Source organism: Serinus canaria, chromosome 2, assembly GCF_022539315.1.
Source record: "Serinus canaria isolate serCan28SL12 chromosome 2, serCan2020, whole genome shotgun sequence".
Taxonomy (NCBI): Eukaryota; Metazoa; Chordata; class Aves; order Passeriformes; family Fringillidae; genus Serinus; species Serinus canaria.
The window spans coordinates 90,275,250-90,292,549 of NC_066315.1; the positions used below are offsets into that span (position 1 = coordinate 90,275,250).

Below are 17,300 nucleotides of genomic sequence, written 5' to 3' on the forward strand. Positions count from 1 at the left end.
TCTGAGTGATTCTGGAAACATCAAGGCTATTAGGCTGCCTTCCTCAGGATTCTGGAATTAAGTCAATAACACATTTTGTTCTGTAAACTTTAAAGAGTTCTTTATTTAGATATCTCACTCCAAATCACAAGTATGAATCATGAAGTACAACAGTTTTCTTTATATAAAACAAATCAGCTATCTAGATAAGTGTTTACTAGTCATATATTTTCTGTCTTTGATTTGCCAGGATAGATAAAAGTGTTTTTAGGAGTCGACTGAAAAACATGGCATTCTTTACTTATGTCTTGCAAGAATGACATTTCCATTTTCTGCCATGTAGTTTACAGCCAAAGTATTTTCTTTTTATGGATGCACAGAAAGTAGAAATTTTTGCAAACAATATCTAAACTGACAAATGCACAAAGGTAGTGCCACATGAGAAAAGCATATTAATGTTTTCTGAGTTATTTGTGCCACGACAGAGCTGATTGGCATTGCAATCAGAGAAGGACAAAGTTCCAAAATTATTTAAGTAGTGTGGATCTTATTCATTTGTGATCACTTCAGTTACTACCTGTATATAAGTATGACAGTAAAATCTGTATGACCTTTAGGCATACCACCTTGGCCTGTCATCCTCAATATTTTCATGAGGAAAATATTTGCTAAAAGTGAAATTTCTTCACAGGGTGAAATAATCTCTGTGGGGTTGTTGAAAATACTGGGTAATTCATTTCTTGAAAGTGGGTGTTAAGTAAAGGAGAGAATATGATGAGTAAATCTGTTTATCATCATCAGATAGGGCAAGCTTCTGTACATTTATTCTACACTTTGGTGTACAACGTGGCTTTTTGAAGGGATTAGTGGATATCTGTCTCAGTGTGAGGAAATATACAGAATTTTAAATAATAATAATAATAATAATACACTCCATATTACTACAGTGGAAAGTGAAACTTAATGAGTTAGGGTGTCTTGAAGTAGTTGAAGGTTCTCATTAACAGCTCTTTATAAAGCTTTCAAAAGTCAATTTTATTTTCACCCATTTATATATTCACTCTTCTGTTACTGGAAATTAATAAACAATAAAATTCAGAATATACTCATTCTGTTATCTGACTACTAAGGATAAATTTCACAAAATTCCCAGAGCTCTGTCACCATCTTTGATCTTGCTAGGGCTCAAAGGAAGCAAATTAAAAATGCATTAGTTTTAGCTGGAAACAGAGGGGTGCAAGGGGATCAATTTTTGTCAAATGGAAATGACAAAATCAGTAGGGGGAAATAAATTATTTTTGAGTTTTGAAGAGGTTAGCAGAGATAGTGGAAAGAGAAATAGAATTAGTATTTAAAATAACTGTAACAGTTATGATTGAGGTGCAGTTCTGGTTTTCATACATCCCCTTTCTGTTGTTCTGGGCTGCAGAATGTCTTCTGCTCAGAGAGAGGTGAGGACTGGTTTTTTGTTTCTCTTGGCAGCAGGAGGGCTGGCAGTGGGTAAGAGGAGAGAGAGGAGAATATCAGTGGCAGGAGAGTATGTGGTGTCCTGGGGAAGCTTTAGCTAGCTGAACCATTTACAGAACAAAGCCTTCTGGAAAATTTAGAAGGATGAGGAGCTGTCTATTTTGGTGGGAACTGCACTGTCTTGGGTTTTTGGGGGTGTTAAGCACTCCTGCACAGTGACTGCTCTTGCACAACTCCTGAATGCCAAATAAGCCCGTGCACTTCTGAATAATACCAGAATAGTCAGAAATTCAAAGCAGTGCTATTTAAAGCCTCCATAAGTTTTATAAATTCTGCTCCAACCAAGACAAGCATTTGGCCATTTGTAGGTGGCTACACTAAAGCATGAAGATGATCAAGGTCACAGTGTTGCCTTGCTGCAGTTGTTGTATTTGAAAGTACAATACATCTTGGTTGATGCTGCCATGATAAACTTGTCTTACCCATAACAGAGTACACTCTGGCTCTGTCTATTTGGACTTAATTCTTCAGCTGTAGCATCAGAGAAGGGATGTTTTATCTTCAATTTTCACTGAGAATATTATCATTGTACTCCGTTATTACTACTGCTGTAGATTTCTGGTGACATATATCTTTATGCTGATGAAGTTGTTGCAAGATAAATACAGAATATAATGACAAAAGGGATGTAGAGCAGCCTCTTTTCTTGAGGCTTGTGCTGTTACAGTTTTACCAGCATTATTCTACTCCTTTACATAAGCTTTTCTCTGTATGGTAATATCAAAGGGAAAGAAAGCTACAAATAATCACAACGGACAAAAATGACTTATCAGTCTAACCTGAGTCAGCTATGCCTGTCAGGCTGCCATCTGGCAAACTCATTGTCATCCATTTGGCCTGCTAGGTCCCTGTAAAAGTACTGAAGAGAGCTGAGGTCTTCATGCCTTGCAAAGATGGGTAGGAGATTGCACAGATTATGTTTTTGACAGTAGGATGGGGAAGGGAGGCTGGCAGTGCAAGGGAACTTCAGGGCCAAGAGACTGGGAGCAGGAAAGAGACTGAAGAGGAGAAATCAGGTTTCCTGCCAATTGCTTCAAGAGAGAAGCCTGTCCAGAAGAAAAAAAAAAAAAAGGAAAATCTTGGGATTATATACTGGGAGAAGATACTGAAGCGGGAGACTGAATTTGGAATGAAATTTCCTTGGAAACAAAATTTCAAAGACAGTAAAGGCAGGAAGGTCTGTAAGAAGTGATCAAGAAAGCTGAGCATGATGGGATGCAGAGCCTGAGTATGGTATTTAAGTGGCAAACTGTAATTGAAGGACTAGGTCTGGTTTAAAATTAGATTAAGATTGAAATTTAGAGGCAGAATGGGAGGCCTGAAAGTAGGGATATAGTCTAGGAAAGGAAAGCAGTAATGAAAATGGAGAAAAAGGAAAACTTGAAATTAGGACTGGCCAAAATTATTTCACAAGAAGTGTGGGCAGAGGATAAAATCTGAACACGGTATTTTGGAATTTTACTGTTGTTCTTTCTATTCCTGTGTATCCATAAAACCCACAGGCAAAATATGTGCCTTGTCTTCTTGTTATGCAGTGTACAGATCCTGATGCCTTCTAGTGACTCTTTTAGCTCAAGCTGATGAGGTGTGCAAAGATGTGAAGGCTCCTCTTGCTGATGCATGCAGCTCTCTCTATAATTGAATTCTCTTTCCATTTTCTTTATGAAGGATGGGCTCATGAAAACGTTAAAAGTTTTATGTTGTGGCTGAAAAGTCAGTAATTGAAGAACTACAGCTTGCTAGGATCTCTACTATGTACATTTCCTCCCCTATGTGGATTATTAGGACATCAGTGAAGCCTTGGTTTCCTACAGAATGCCACTGTCATGGAGCAAACGTAGGGAGTCTGCTCTGGGCATGCAATAGGACTATGCAGTAAAATAGAGAGTTTTATGTTACCATCTTTTTCACTTAAACCAGAAAATATGCATAATGAAAAAGGCAGTAGGATTTTTGAGAAAGATGGTCTCGTGTATAAGACAGTTAAGTGCCAAATGAAGAAAAATAACTACTTCCCAAAATTATTTGTTATGCTGTAGAAATCTCTCTGAGCATATTTTTCAGAAATTATTCTTTTGTTTCTTTGTTTCTGAGAAGAAAATCTGTTACCTGAATGAAGCAGTGCAGGAATTCTCAGACATTTTAGCTCACTGCCTTCACACTCCATTTTTTAACAAATCTGGCCACCCCGCCTGAATAACTTGTACATTTAATGGTTCAAAACCAGGTGTATAGAAAACTGGGAGGGGTAAGAAACCATCCAGGCTCTTTCTGGGGATGAGGGTACATGGGTCACTCTGAGCAGTGCCCCATCCTCATCTCCCAGGTCGGGGTGGGCAGCAGCTGGCTCTGTGCTCCTACCCTGCATGGTGCCAGCTGCAGGGAAGCTGCCAGATCCTGTGACTGCACAGCGTCTGTCCCTGGGGAGGAAAAATAGAGGAGAGAAAGCAGCTGGAGGCTACACAGTTATGGGTTTATGTGCCTCTGCCTTCTCTTCTCAGCTTGTGTCTGTTGATTGCTATCCCCATCCCTCACTTGAGAGCCTCTGTGAGGAAGTTCATAGAAGGAATGTCATCTCTGGCTATAAACTCTCATTATAAGTTTTTCAAGCCAATTGTGAAATTTAGAATTTATACAATCTATGTTTTTCCTCACTAAAGCCCTGAAGAGGTTTTAAAAAAGTCACCCATTATTTTAATCTTTTAAAATTAGATGGAACAAAGGTTTCCAGATTATGTTGACATAGGGTTTAGGTCAGAACCTCATAGGCCACATCTCATTTATTCAATTAAATCCTATGTAGGCGTAGTTCTGAATTAGCATAAATGTAGTTTGTGTTATCTAATCAGTTCTTTCTGTAAATTCTGTTATAAAATATTTTCCCAGGTCAGTTTTCAGGCTGTAAATGTTTGTATTTTTTCCAGGATTTTTAAAAAAAATCTTGGTAGAGCTTTTTGTGTGTATAACAAGAAGTTATATGATGGATTTCCCCTAGGATACACTTGTATTCTACTAAATATATATGAGAGCTCATAAGTCTGGAGAGATGTGTCAAGATCCAAAAATTTGCTTTGGGTAACCATACCAACAGTACAACAATCTATTAGGGACCATCTGCTGAAAATGAACCAGCATATGGATACCTAAAGAAATGTTCAGTGTTATTGTTCAGTCTTTGAGAGTAAGAAAGAAGACAGTTTGAAATTTGCTTATGTTTAGGATTTTTTTTTTCATTATGAATATTTACTACTGGACCAAGTAATCTCTGATACTTACAGGGCAGTGTAAATTATTCAGGTGTGGCTTATGGTTTATTAATAAACAAGTACAGTATTTCCTAAAGTGATATAAGTGGATACTAAATTATTTTGATTTTTTTCCCAAATAGCTACAGCTATAAATTTTAAGTCCAAAGCTTAAAAATAGTCAGTGTAATCTTGGAATCCAAACTTAGATGTAAACTAAGCATCCTGGTTTTCATAAGAGCTGATCAGCCAAAATGTCAAGCAAGGAACAACAGGAATCATATTTCAAAAACTGACATTCATATAAATATGGAATGCGGAGTTAAATCTCAAGCTCAAGTCACAGAAAGAAGCTGAGCTAATGAACTGTACATCTAGGAGAAAAATCTGCTTTTGAAGTAATTTATGTATGGAAATTTCTGCATGGTACAGCTTGATAAGGGTAAACCTCAGTAGTGACAGAAACAGCAAAAACTCTATGTGAAATGTAAGTGCTCATAAATGGTGCTACAACCATAATTTCTATGTATTATGAGACTATTGGATGACAGAGAAATAAAGAGCATGTTGCTATACAGTATGAGGCAATTTCTTCCTGAATAGCTTGAAATTGGATTGTAAATGTAATCAAGTGCATTGATGTTCCCAGCTATTTGGTAATGATCAAGTATGCTTTCCCAGAAAATTTTTCATTACGGAAAATATTAAAGTCTAGGTACTTTAATGTAATATCAAACAAAATCAGAATATTTCTTCCTGAACGTTCAAATCTTTCATGCACCTGTTTTTTTTTTTCCTGAAGGTTTGGGTTCCTTTCAACTCCAAAGGTGGGAATTCACACCTCTCATAGAAAGTCCTTTACATTTCTGGTCCATGGGTTTTTGAGCTCAACAAGTGCATTTCTCTCAAAGGTGAATTTGACCTGCTGTGTTGGTGGCATGTGCAGGTTTCTCAAGGCAGCACATCTTGCTTTTCTTATGGTTGTGAGCAGAAGTTTACACAATGTTGAGGCTTTTTTCTAAGACTTTTCTCCAGAACACCAGCAAGAATGGTTGGTTCTAATGCTGTCAAATTGGATTTCTTAGTGCCATTTTTAGACTAACATAATTTTTATTTTTGTCCTTTCAAAAACGTTTTGTGAAAATAGTCATTTTTCATTATAGATTTATATTGAAAAACAAATTATGTGCTCGTTATGGTTGGATTACCAATGTTAGTAAAACAATCATGTCTTCAATTCTCTAGTGCATTGTAGTCAAAACTGAGGCTTGGGCTTTCAAAAAAGAGGATTTTTATCACTTCTTAATCTCTCTCCATCACTTAATCTCTCTCCATCTCTAACCTCTGAAAAGTTTCTATCTTCTGCTTCCCCTAGGGAGCATCTCCACTAGGATATTCCTACTTTTTTTTTTTTTTAATATGAGTTGGAAAAGAGGAAAGGTATCTTCCAATCGATTTCTTCCCCTGGCAGCAGGGCATAGAGTCAACACATCCACATTTGCAATAGCATCAATGGGAGAGTGAGTCTGCCCAATGATGTAATTATCCTAAACAGGAGTCACCAAAGAAGAAAAAGCACATTTTAGAAATATGTGCTTTAGCAGGCTAGTGACGGTAGCTTTTTAGTTCTCAAAGGCAAGCCTTTAGATCATATCCAATTGTCCATCATTGTCAGGAGTACCATGCACTCCAGTATCCTGAAAAGTACTCAGCAAGTTCTTAGACTACAGGTGTCACAGAAGATCCTCACTGGAAACAGGCAGAAATGGTGGGGTTTTGTTGGGGTTTTTTTGGTTTTTTTTTTTAATTTATAAGTTGATATACAAGTTTTCTATCAAATCAGCCAAAATACCTCTAAGAGAATAGAACTAATAGAACTTAGCTTTTTACTCTCTGTGACTTACTGGTCAAAATCCTTAATACTACAACACATTTTTTAAAACATCAGCATTCACTCATTAAAACTAATGTAATTGCAGCTTGAGGCATTGCCAATACGAATCATACAATCTATTATAGGAAGTACTTATAATAGCTGTTGAAAAAAACATTGTGGAGTTACTGGGAACAATGCATAATGTGTTTTCAATAGTCCTTTTTTCTCATTCCATTACACAATAGAAATTAAGAATGTATTACAGTATAGTTCACTAAAATATTAATGGCTTTAAAAACTCTAAGATAGAAACTCCCTCAGCCCACATAGGGTAAAGTTCACCCACCCACCACTGCATTTGCATCCCCAACCTCCTGGCACCATCCCACTTGTGCCAACCCACTTAATGTAGGGGAGCAAGCCCAAGGTGTCCCTGAACCATACTGGGAGAAAGGAAAGGTTAGTTTATGCAGTGGAGAGAGTATCCTGAAGGCAAGAGCACAAGCAGTTGTATGGTCCCTTTTGCAAGCTCACAGACTTTGCAATTTTCTTCCCTGCAAAGTCTCTTTTCTTTCTTTCCCCTCCAGTTCAGAGGGGGCACTCTGATCAGCAGGATTTCTGTATGTATCAGGGAGAAGAATATTTGGTTTCAAATTTCTGAGGGCTTTTGTAATTGATGTCAGAGATATTCATTTAATTGAATAAGATCTAGGAAGCTTCACAGAGCTATCCTTTAAAGAGAGTTTCTCTCTACAGATTCCATCCCCGGAGTCTGGGGAAGAGACTACTAAAAAAAAAGTCAATTAATAACTTTAAGTTTTTATCCAGTTAGTGCCAGAAGGCAAGGGACTACTCTGTCAGGTAGACTAGACAGGGTTGATCTACACAAGAGAAACCAGAATTTCCTTCTTAAGCAAAAAAGATCCTACATTTTAAATGCAAAGAAAAAAATATATATTCATATCAAAACCTATTAATAAATGCAAAAGCACTTCCAGCCTTTCTATGTTTCTATGAATTCAATTAAAAACCCAGCAAACAAACAAACTGCAAAGATTTAACTAATATAGCTTTAAATTTAAAGATATTGTTCTGACAAATGGAGGTGATCTGGTAATAAGGGAACTAACTTTGAAGGAAAGACAGGAGTAAATTAACTCTTCAGTCATGCTGGAAAGCTGTTTGTAGAAATCAGAGAGTACAAAACTAATGTTGCATCCTGGAGATGTAAGTTTTCGTATGTAAGACTCTTTCTTCATGGTTTAGAATGGAGTTCAGCTTTAAGGTCTGTGTCATGAACATTTGCAGACTTGGTTTCTAGTAAGACAAGAAATAACAGAAAGTTTTCCTCAGCTGTAACTAACTAAAAAACAAACATCATTTTAAGTTACTGTTGATTGCCAAATTTCCAGGTGATCCCACAAACTGGTGGATGATAGGGTTATCCATGACACAATGGATATGCTTTAGAAAGCAAATGAAAAAAGCCCAACAAAAGGTTTATGCAATAATAACCAAATGGACAGTTGAAGTTACTGTGGCAGGTGGTACAGCCTGTGATAGCTCTAGAAAATCCTCAAGAGTTTCCATGAGCAGAAACTTTATCCCTTTAGGCAGATTTGATATCTCCTGTGATCAGACAGCAAAGTCTGTGGAGAGTAAGGGCTTTGATCTGTCTTCATGGTCCTGAGTTTTCAGAATATTTTGCTTTGCCCATACAGTGATGTTGCTGAGAAGAAAATGGCCTACCAGCTTTTGTTCTGAGTGAATTTATTTTGAGGACAGATTGCTCCGTATCCAGATATCTAGTCCAGACTGGTGGCAATGGCATTTATAACAGTGTGCAGATCTGCCAGGATGAGACAGATTCACCTATCCAATCACAGATGGTAGAAAATATGACTCACAGATGCTGCTGTGTGAGAGCTTGGCTTCGGCAAGGATTCAGGAGCACTTGCATAAATGGATTTTATTAGCTACCATGTATTTCTCCAAAGGCTGATTTACTGTTTGCTAGAAGGAAAATGAAAAGAGAAAAAATGACAACCTTCCTCTTAAAGAGAAATTACATTTTTGATTGTGAGGAGCCTCACTAGCTCATTACTTTCTTTTGTCAGACAGAGAATTTGTTGGATTTGCAAGATCTGAGTCAAGACTCCTTCAGTGCATCTGGTGATTCCTGAGGAGTGAATGTACTGAACTTAAGGAGTTCTAGTGGGTGGGAGTGATGGCTGGGAAAGCTGGGCTTCCTGCGGGTGGAAGGGGAGAGCAGCAAGCCTTTCAGAAGTGCTGTTAGTGATATACCAGTGGCATTTCTCAGGGCAAATCTCTTTTAGGACAAGCTGCTAATAACTGGCAGAAGTGAAAAATAATTGAACCTCTGTGTTTTGTTCTGAAAGCTAGCATTCTGGTGGAGAGTTCTGCTTCAGAGCTGTATTCCAGCAGTGGTTTTGCCAAGGACAGAGCAGATGGGTGTAGGAGGCAGCCCCAGGTGCCCTGCATTCAGCCCTCTCACCCTGCAGCAGCACCAGCACCACGGTGTTTCACAGAGCTCATCACGATGGTCTAGGTCACTTAGGTTATCTTATGGGCTTTCTTTTGCTTGCCTTCCTCCTGGCTGTCTGGCAGAAGTAAGGGATGAATAATACCTGCTGCCAGTGACAGCTGCTGTTATACAACTCCCCTTCTGTCCAGAAAAGGGCAGAGTAATGCAGGAAAAATTACTCCAAGAGGTATCCAAGGAAGAGCTCAACTGTTTGCTGTATCTCTATTCTTATCTTTTTCTAATAACTACCTGTCCAAAAAAAGGTTACCAAACTAAAATACTGATCTGCTAGTGCAAGTTCAGGTACAAATGAAAGATGTGCAAGAGCAAGAAGAAGTGATGTGATAACATTAGCAATGAGATCATGAAGAGGAAGTTATTTATTTTGATTTGGTGAGTGGATTATCAGTATTACTACTTTCAATAATATACTTTCACTCTTTTGCTTCTGGCATTGCTGTACCAGACTGATTAATATTACCAGGGGTTGGCAAATCTGAATTCAATGCAACCTTACTTTCAATATGAAGATAGTTCATAAAAATATGGAAGACATTGGGCTGCTTACGTATCCTAGGTAAAATATGCACTATTTCCATTTGAAAGATAAGATATTTTGAGTGTTTTTTTTCTAAGGAACCTTTTAGGCTTAGAAGATCAGAGGGAGACACTTCTGGCAGGATGCTTTCATATAGCTTTTAGTTTGTCAAATGTATATTTTTAGCTGAAGTTAATTTTCTTCACCTCCTCTTGGGGGGCGGGGAGTGAGGAAGGGAGGGACATGTTTCAGAACACTAATTTTTCTGTAAATCTTTCCCAGGATAGGTGGGATGAATTGTCTTTTAAAGGCTTTTGTCCCTGCCCACTGGCTACAGAGAAAGACTAAACATGTAAAAGTTCAACACCCAGCTTCAGTAAAATAAACTACATCAGTTAAAAAGGAAGACCAACTGAAATATGCCAATACAATAAATTCCCTAGTAATGTAAGAGGGAGGAAAAGAAATTTGAGGTAAAGTGTCAATATTTCATCTAAATCAAAATTCTCTATGAACTTAACTCCCCATTGTTTTCTCTTCCATGTCTCCACTCATACTAGGAGCAGTAATAGGTATGTTTCACTCTAGGCCTGTTTGCAGGCATTACAAAAGAGATCAAAAAACTCATGGGCTTTTTTAACAAAGGGTAACCTGTTCCTTTTCAGCTCTGATTGCCACTTGATAAACAGCTAAAAGGTCAGACATAGTTCTGTTTTCCCAAAGAAGGCAAGGGACCAAGCTGCGTCTGAGTATCTTTGCTTAATACCTGCTTTCATTTTAGCTTGATGAAGAAACACATTTCAACAGTCTTCCTCCCCCTGCCCAGCACACCAAGGCACCTTTTCCTTTCAAAGTTCTCCTTGCCAAGTCATCCAGCAGCAAGACATATCACCATGAAAGCTGCACCCTCCCCTTTCACCTGCCCTCTCCAGACATGCCTGTGCTGTCTCAGAATTCTGAGATGGGTGTACTGCTTCCTTGCTGCCACAAACATGGGGAAAGCATCTCTTTCCAGTGCTTTATGGCCGTGGTAGTGACATGGATTTACATAACTGGTCTCAGGAAATGAAAATATTCTATCGAGTCCTTTAGCTCATTCTGATTTCTAGCTTTTATTTTAGTCTTAGTTTATTCCAAATTATCTATAAAATAAGCCAGCAGATTAACAAGAAGTGGTGCACAATGTTGCCGAAACATCTTCCAAAATAGAAAAGATATCACGCCAAGCAATATGAGAACCAGACTTTCTAAAGTTCTTTATACATTATTTCAAATTTTTGTCATTTTCATCATTTCCTTCAGCTTGATAAGAATGTAATGCAAATACAATTTATTCTATACAGGAGTACTAACCTTGCCTCTATTAAGATTAGCTGACACTTCTGGATTTTTAATGCATTTTTGAAATCCTAATAATTTCATCAAATTGAACTGAAATAATCACAACTTTCTTAAGCTTCTCAGGCTTAATATTTTTGAATATTTCATTTGGATTAAGTCAACTGTTTCCCAGAAAGGAAATTTGGAAAAAAAAGATGTGTATTTGTCCATGTTAAAGCAATTTGGCAGCAACTTTTGACTATCGGATGAGTCTTCTTAATAATAGAGGTAGATATTAATTAAGAAACCATGACCTTGGATTCAAGAACACTGAAATAAAATTAATTTAGGCCTGATATTTCAACGTGATTACAACTTTGTAACTGAAATAATGCAATTGCAGTATATTTTTTCTGTGTTGCTATGTGTACAACAGTAGAAATTACATAGGGATTGCATGCAGTTATAAAAGTCTCTAATATATGGTTTGGATTTTTATTTTTGTCAGCATCTCTTATTTTTCTGTTTGGAACCTAAACCCCAAGCAAAATTAAAAGCATGTTTTACACTAGATGTGCATTAAAGCCTCTGACCTTTGTAATATAGAAAAAATGCATCATTCCTTCCTGCTCCCTGGGTAACAGAGGCAAATATTAAACACATAGACACAAAAAACCTCCAAAATAATCTTCTGATGGCTTCTGCATTTTCCACATCCAAGAAGGTTATAAAAGAATGAGCACTAAATCTTAGTGAAAACTACCTCAATGCCTTCTACTCTGAGAGGTTGATGAACATTTTTCCACATTTGCATGCATAAACACAGTAGTGGCTCCCTAGAATATATTTTTCTAATTTTCCAGGGGTTAATATTAAACCAGAATTTCAATATAAATGTTGGAGAGTCTTCCCAAAGTCTTTTTAGAAGTGGGAAAGCACTTGAGATACTTCTAATAACCATGAAATGAACTAAAATAATTTGTCTTGCTTTCATCTATCTATATTTCTTTTCTTTGTTCATTGTTAAAAACCTTTACTATTAGCAACCTGTGTCTTTCTCCCTATATAGGAATAAAGCTGTATAGGGTCTATCTGTGGCTCATGGGAATCTCCCTACTTCTTTTTTCTTTTCTTTTTTTTTTTTTGTCTCTCCAGATCATTAAAGACCAGAAGCTACTGGGGATAGTTGGAGGGATGCTACTGATTGATCTTTGCATCCTGATTTGCTGGCAGGTTGTGGATCCTTTGAGGAGGACAGTGGAAAAGTATAACATGGAGGTATGTCCTCAAGCCCAATACTAATGGTTGCATATCAGCATCTACAGCTTTCCATAAGATTAAGCTAAAGATGAAGTAGGTAAAATGAAAGCAAGTCAAGCTGTGTATTTTGGGGGAGGAAGTGTTCTGGTTTTCAAAACCAAATAGAAAAGTGTAAGAAATTTGTGCCTGGCAGGCTGCTGGGGTCCAGTCTGGCTAGCTGGAAAAGGAACAGCTGCAACCAAAAGAAATTGTGTATGTAGTGGCAGGTGCCACCTTTCTGTCACTTGTGAGACATTTTATTTGCAAGGGTTGTAAACACAGGAGAGTCCTCTGCTAAGACTCTCTATTAGAGTCTGTTGCAATAAATAATAGATTATCAGAACCCATTAGTGAATTTCAGAAAGAGCTCATTCAAGATAAGTGCAGGAGAGGTCACTGCTTAGACTGCATTCTTTGTGGAGATGGTCAGGAATTATGTTACCCACTGCTATATTTATTTGCAGTAATTTTATGTGCATGCACCCATACTGATTGTTCCTCTCTTAATGGTATTCCCAGAAAGGTCACAGGAGCAATTTTGATGGGCAGGAGGTAGTAGCTTAATGCCAGCTGTACACACTTTCCAACACTCTGGTTGGTTTCTAGAAGTGGAGCTGAAGTAGAGCTTTCTGGACAAACTGACAGCAAAAAACATAGCAGTAGCAATTTATACCAGGAAAAAAAACATCTATCTGTATGTAGATGTGCAGTGTTTGAGAGTTTATTGCCTTCAACATGGAAACTGGTGATATCTGAAAACTAGATTATATGAGGACAATCTAGAAGTGTTAGTCTCTTCTCCTACACTTGGCAATCAGTAAGAAAAAAAACCTGTTGTTTTCTCTTCTGATGTTAACATTTGCAAGAAAATATATACCATTTCACTCCACTGCTTTTACTTTGTTCTTACTCTGCAGTGTAGCTCTGGAATTTTATTAGGAGAAGATTTTTCTATTTTAGTATAATTTGTAGAAGATACCCTAGAACAATGCCTCTTAAACTGCAAGGGATTTCTTTGAAAAAATCGTTTTAGAATCTGAAACTATTTGTCTCAGTCATTCTCTAGAGTTTGAAAGACTATCCAGCTACAACAGTTGTCAATAAAAAATTGAAAATGTAACTGAAATTTGTCTGCTGGAGACACTTCTGGTCTATGTCTGCATAGCTTGAAGCCATAGCAGCTTTTTGAGAACCTTGTTTATTTCATTTTGCTCCAATTGTATTGTGATATTTCAGTTGTCAGTATTGTTAACATTTTATCTGCTCATCTGAACCCAAACATATTATGACAAATAGTCCCAAAAACCAATTAAAATAATCTCGGATAGAAGGAATTTTACTTTTTACTTTAGTTTAAACTAAAGATTCTCATATCTAGTCTTATTAGATTCACTTGAGTATAATGTCCATAGACAGCAGCAGTAGTGTGGAGTTAAACCATAAGTACCATATATCTAAAAAACAACATTTACTGTAGTTTTAAATGATTGCAATTTCCATCTGAACTTTTCAGTGTATGTTCTTTGATCATCTAATATATAACACTAAAAGCTTTGTGTGTTTTTTCCACATTTGGGGCTTCTAGACTGCAGGGCTGCACACCAGTTGCCTGAACTTTGCTTAAGAACTGAAATTCTCCTGGAATTATATAAGCCCATGCAAAGCGACACTGAATGCACACCAGACAGTGTTTGATATTTTGATCCCTCAGCATAGAATTGACTTGAACTTACTGTTAGAGCTCTTAGCTATTACTGTAAGTTGCACAGAATATTTTTTTAAGCTAATGGATTTGGGGTGGGAAGGAAATAAAAGTATTGTGCTAGCAAATGTAGTCATTAAACTATTGTATGTGCATTAAATATGTTGCTATAAAAGCAGTGAGGTGAAATGCAATTTACTTTCCTGAAGCACACCTCTTTGGGTCTCAAAAAATCTTGTGTAAAAGTAAATGACAATTGTCTTCACTGCTATTATTGTTGTTGTTGTTATGTTATTTTTTAATTTTTAGGTTTCTAAAGTGTAACGGTGAATTCTTTAGTTGAGTTTGATGGAGCAGATATTATCTTTTCTGTGTTTGAAAAATACTTGCCACATAGTAAACACTACTGGTGGCAAGTTCTGTTTTATTTCAGGAATATTTTGTAGTGCATATTTCTTGTCCCACTTGATTCTGTGAAATAATTTTAAAGGGATTATTTCTGTCAGTTAATGCTAATACAAGTGATAAAGATGAAACTAAATGTAGGCTCCAGAGTTATGAATACAATCAGTCATTCTAGCTAATGAACCATTTGAGCTCTGTTTATGAAAACTCATCAGCTTCCTACGTGATAGTTCTGCATTTGGCTTCTATCGGGTGACCCTCTGTTAGTTGTGTCTTCATAAACACATGAATCAAAGGAACCAAGACAAGAAGCCTAGAGACTGGTAATGTCCCGTGCTGTTTGCTATTATTCACAAAATAGTTCCTTTTAATGAAGCAACAGCAGTAAATTATCAACAACTTTTTACAAGAGTTCTTAAACCCAGAACTTTAAAATCCGGGATCCTTTTCTGGAGTTGTTTGCTAAGTCCAAGCAACCCATGCCTTATAAGCTGGGGATAGGCAGTCTGAATCTAAAAATACAAAGGGAAGTGAAGGCATTTTTAGAGACTTTCTGTCTGTTTCAGAAGGCAGAAATCCTATGGAATGTTGGATCTGTCTGTTTTCAGACCAATTTCTGGCATCCTGACCCTACAGGTATGGTTTCTTTAGGAAAAGCACATCTGTGGCTGCCATAAGACGCCACGTTAAAAGTTTTAATGACTGAACCATAAAGCATCCAGATCCTTTAGTCATCAGCAGGGGAAGTAGTTTATGGTATATGGACAATAAAGTTCCTGGATAAAAGAAAAGAGGTTAAAGGCCAAGGCAGGGACAATGTTAAAATTTCCTGTAGAGTGATCTGCAGAAGAACCATAGTGGTGTCCCTGTGTACCTTTCCTAAGAGGCTTGATTTTCTCATAATGAAAAAACATTTGATACCACAAAGAGCGTCTAATCTTCAAGCAGCAGTGTTAAAAAAAAAAAAAAAAAAAAAAAGGGAGCATAATCCATAATGTTACCTCTTTTTATCTGTTTTCCTAATTTCCCTGCCTATAACATTTCTCCTTTTGCTAATTTTTCAGACCAGTGGAAAGACCAATCACTTTTTTCCCTCACTTATTTCTTCCTAGGCTGAACTAGGAATTTGCTTTTTTCATCATGAGTCACCTTTTTTGTCATAATCAAAATGATTATGTTCAAATCTGAGCCAGGTCCCTGCCAGACTGTTTCTCCCAGTCGTGTGAACTGGAGTGCATCCTTCCTTCTCTGTCTCACTGGCTGGGCTGCTCATGAGGAACTAGGGTGCTTCTGTGGATGCTGCTACAGAAGAGATTTGCAAGGCTCTGCCATTGTTTGCTTTTTGACCTGCCTTCTTAAGAAGGCGATGTTTATGCGCTAGGGTGCTCTGTGCAATTTTTTTCCTACTGCCTGTTTCAGTCAAATCTGACAAATTTGAGCAGATACAGTTTTTAAGGATATAGGACCACAACAGACTTGCTGGAAACAGCCAGCTGTGTGGAAGAGGGGTTCCGGTAGTGTCTCCTCTAAGAGAAGGGTCACAGATTTTATCCCTCTGTCTAAAAACAGATATTTTAAATTACCTGCTACAGGGGAGCTTTTCTCTCAGCTGAAGAGAATCCAGCCACAAGAAGAGAACACTTAGGAAACCAGCTCCCTCTAATTTCAGTTGCTCAGCTGTGTTGGATGAAACCACAGTCTGAAATAGCAAAATCCTTCAGAAAGTGCAGTCTGTGCAACAGCCATATCATAATTCAATCATGTGCTTAGTACAGTGGAAAGGGTCCATGTGTGCACATGCACTCACACTCTCCTCTTGCTCACAATTAGCTCAGCTAGTCAGAGCACGGCACTGATAATGCCAAGGCCATGTCTTCAGTCCCTGTATGGTCCATTCACTTAAGAGCTGGACTCAGTGATCCTTGTGGGTCCCCTCCAACTCAGAATATTCTGTGATTCTCTGGTGTAGTAACTCTTTTACTCTAGAGTTCAGCTTGAAAGCCTCTGACTGGCTTATCTTCCCCCAACACAAATATCTATGAAACACATTGGATCTCTGTGGCCTTGGAGCGTAGACAGTGATAATGTTTAATAAATAATAACTTGTAGGGGAAATGGACTACCTTTTATAATTCCCAAGGTAAAAATATCTTGCATTAGTGTTAGATTCAATGAAAGCAGTATCTTGCATACTGGATGCCAATATTTCTTTTAAAACTTTAAAACATTTATCCAGGGCAGCAGCCTTTGTTTCCTTGATGTCTTAGTACCAATTAAGTAGTTATTTCTGTGATCTTTCCTCTTATGCATTCTTATGATAGCATTATCAATATTTAAAAATAAACTTTATTCTGGTAGCTGGAATACCAGAATTTAAGGTTTCACCCCAATTTGTCCTGGGATGGTAATAAACATGAAATAGAGAAAAAAATCTGAATGAGATGCCATTTTAGAAAGCACAGAAGAGGAGATCAATGAGACATGTCCTTTTTGGGCTTCTAGCATTGATATAAATGTAAAATGCAGAAACCAGTATGAGGAAATCTTATATGAGGATGTTGTAATAACAAAAATACCAATATGCAGGAAAGATTAGTAGGCCATGCCAGTGTCAGAGTAGTGCAGTATGTTAAAGAAAAGTCAATTCATATTACCAGATTAATAATTTCAGTGAGTGAGGCAGAATTCCAATGTGTTAAGAGTGTATAAGAATTCCACCAGACACATATTACTACACAACAAGCCAGAATTCAGCTTTGACTGATATGTTGAGGGACTCAAAAACATTGCAAAACCAAAAAAAAAAAAAAAAGTGCTGCTCAGACTAACTCATTTGTAACTAAACAGATTAGAGAAACCGCAGA

The 17,300-nt window shown here is 37.4% G+C and overlaps 1 protein-coding gene across 1 annotated transcript in view; it reads left to right on the top strand.

The window, feature by feature from the left end:
* LOC103815611 (gamma-aminobutyric acid type B receptor subunit 2) overlaps nt 1-17,300 on the top strand; it is a 159,272-nt gene that overhangs the window by 19,342 nt on the left and 122,630 nt on the right. Inside the window, exon 6 of the mRNA XM_050971023.1 lies at nt 12,186-12,308. Within this exon, the coding sequence (XP_050826980.1) occupies nt 12,186-12,308 (123 nt within the window). The remainder of the gene's footprint in view (nt 1-12,185; nt 12,309-17,300) is intronic.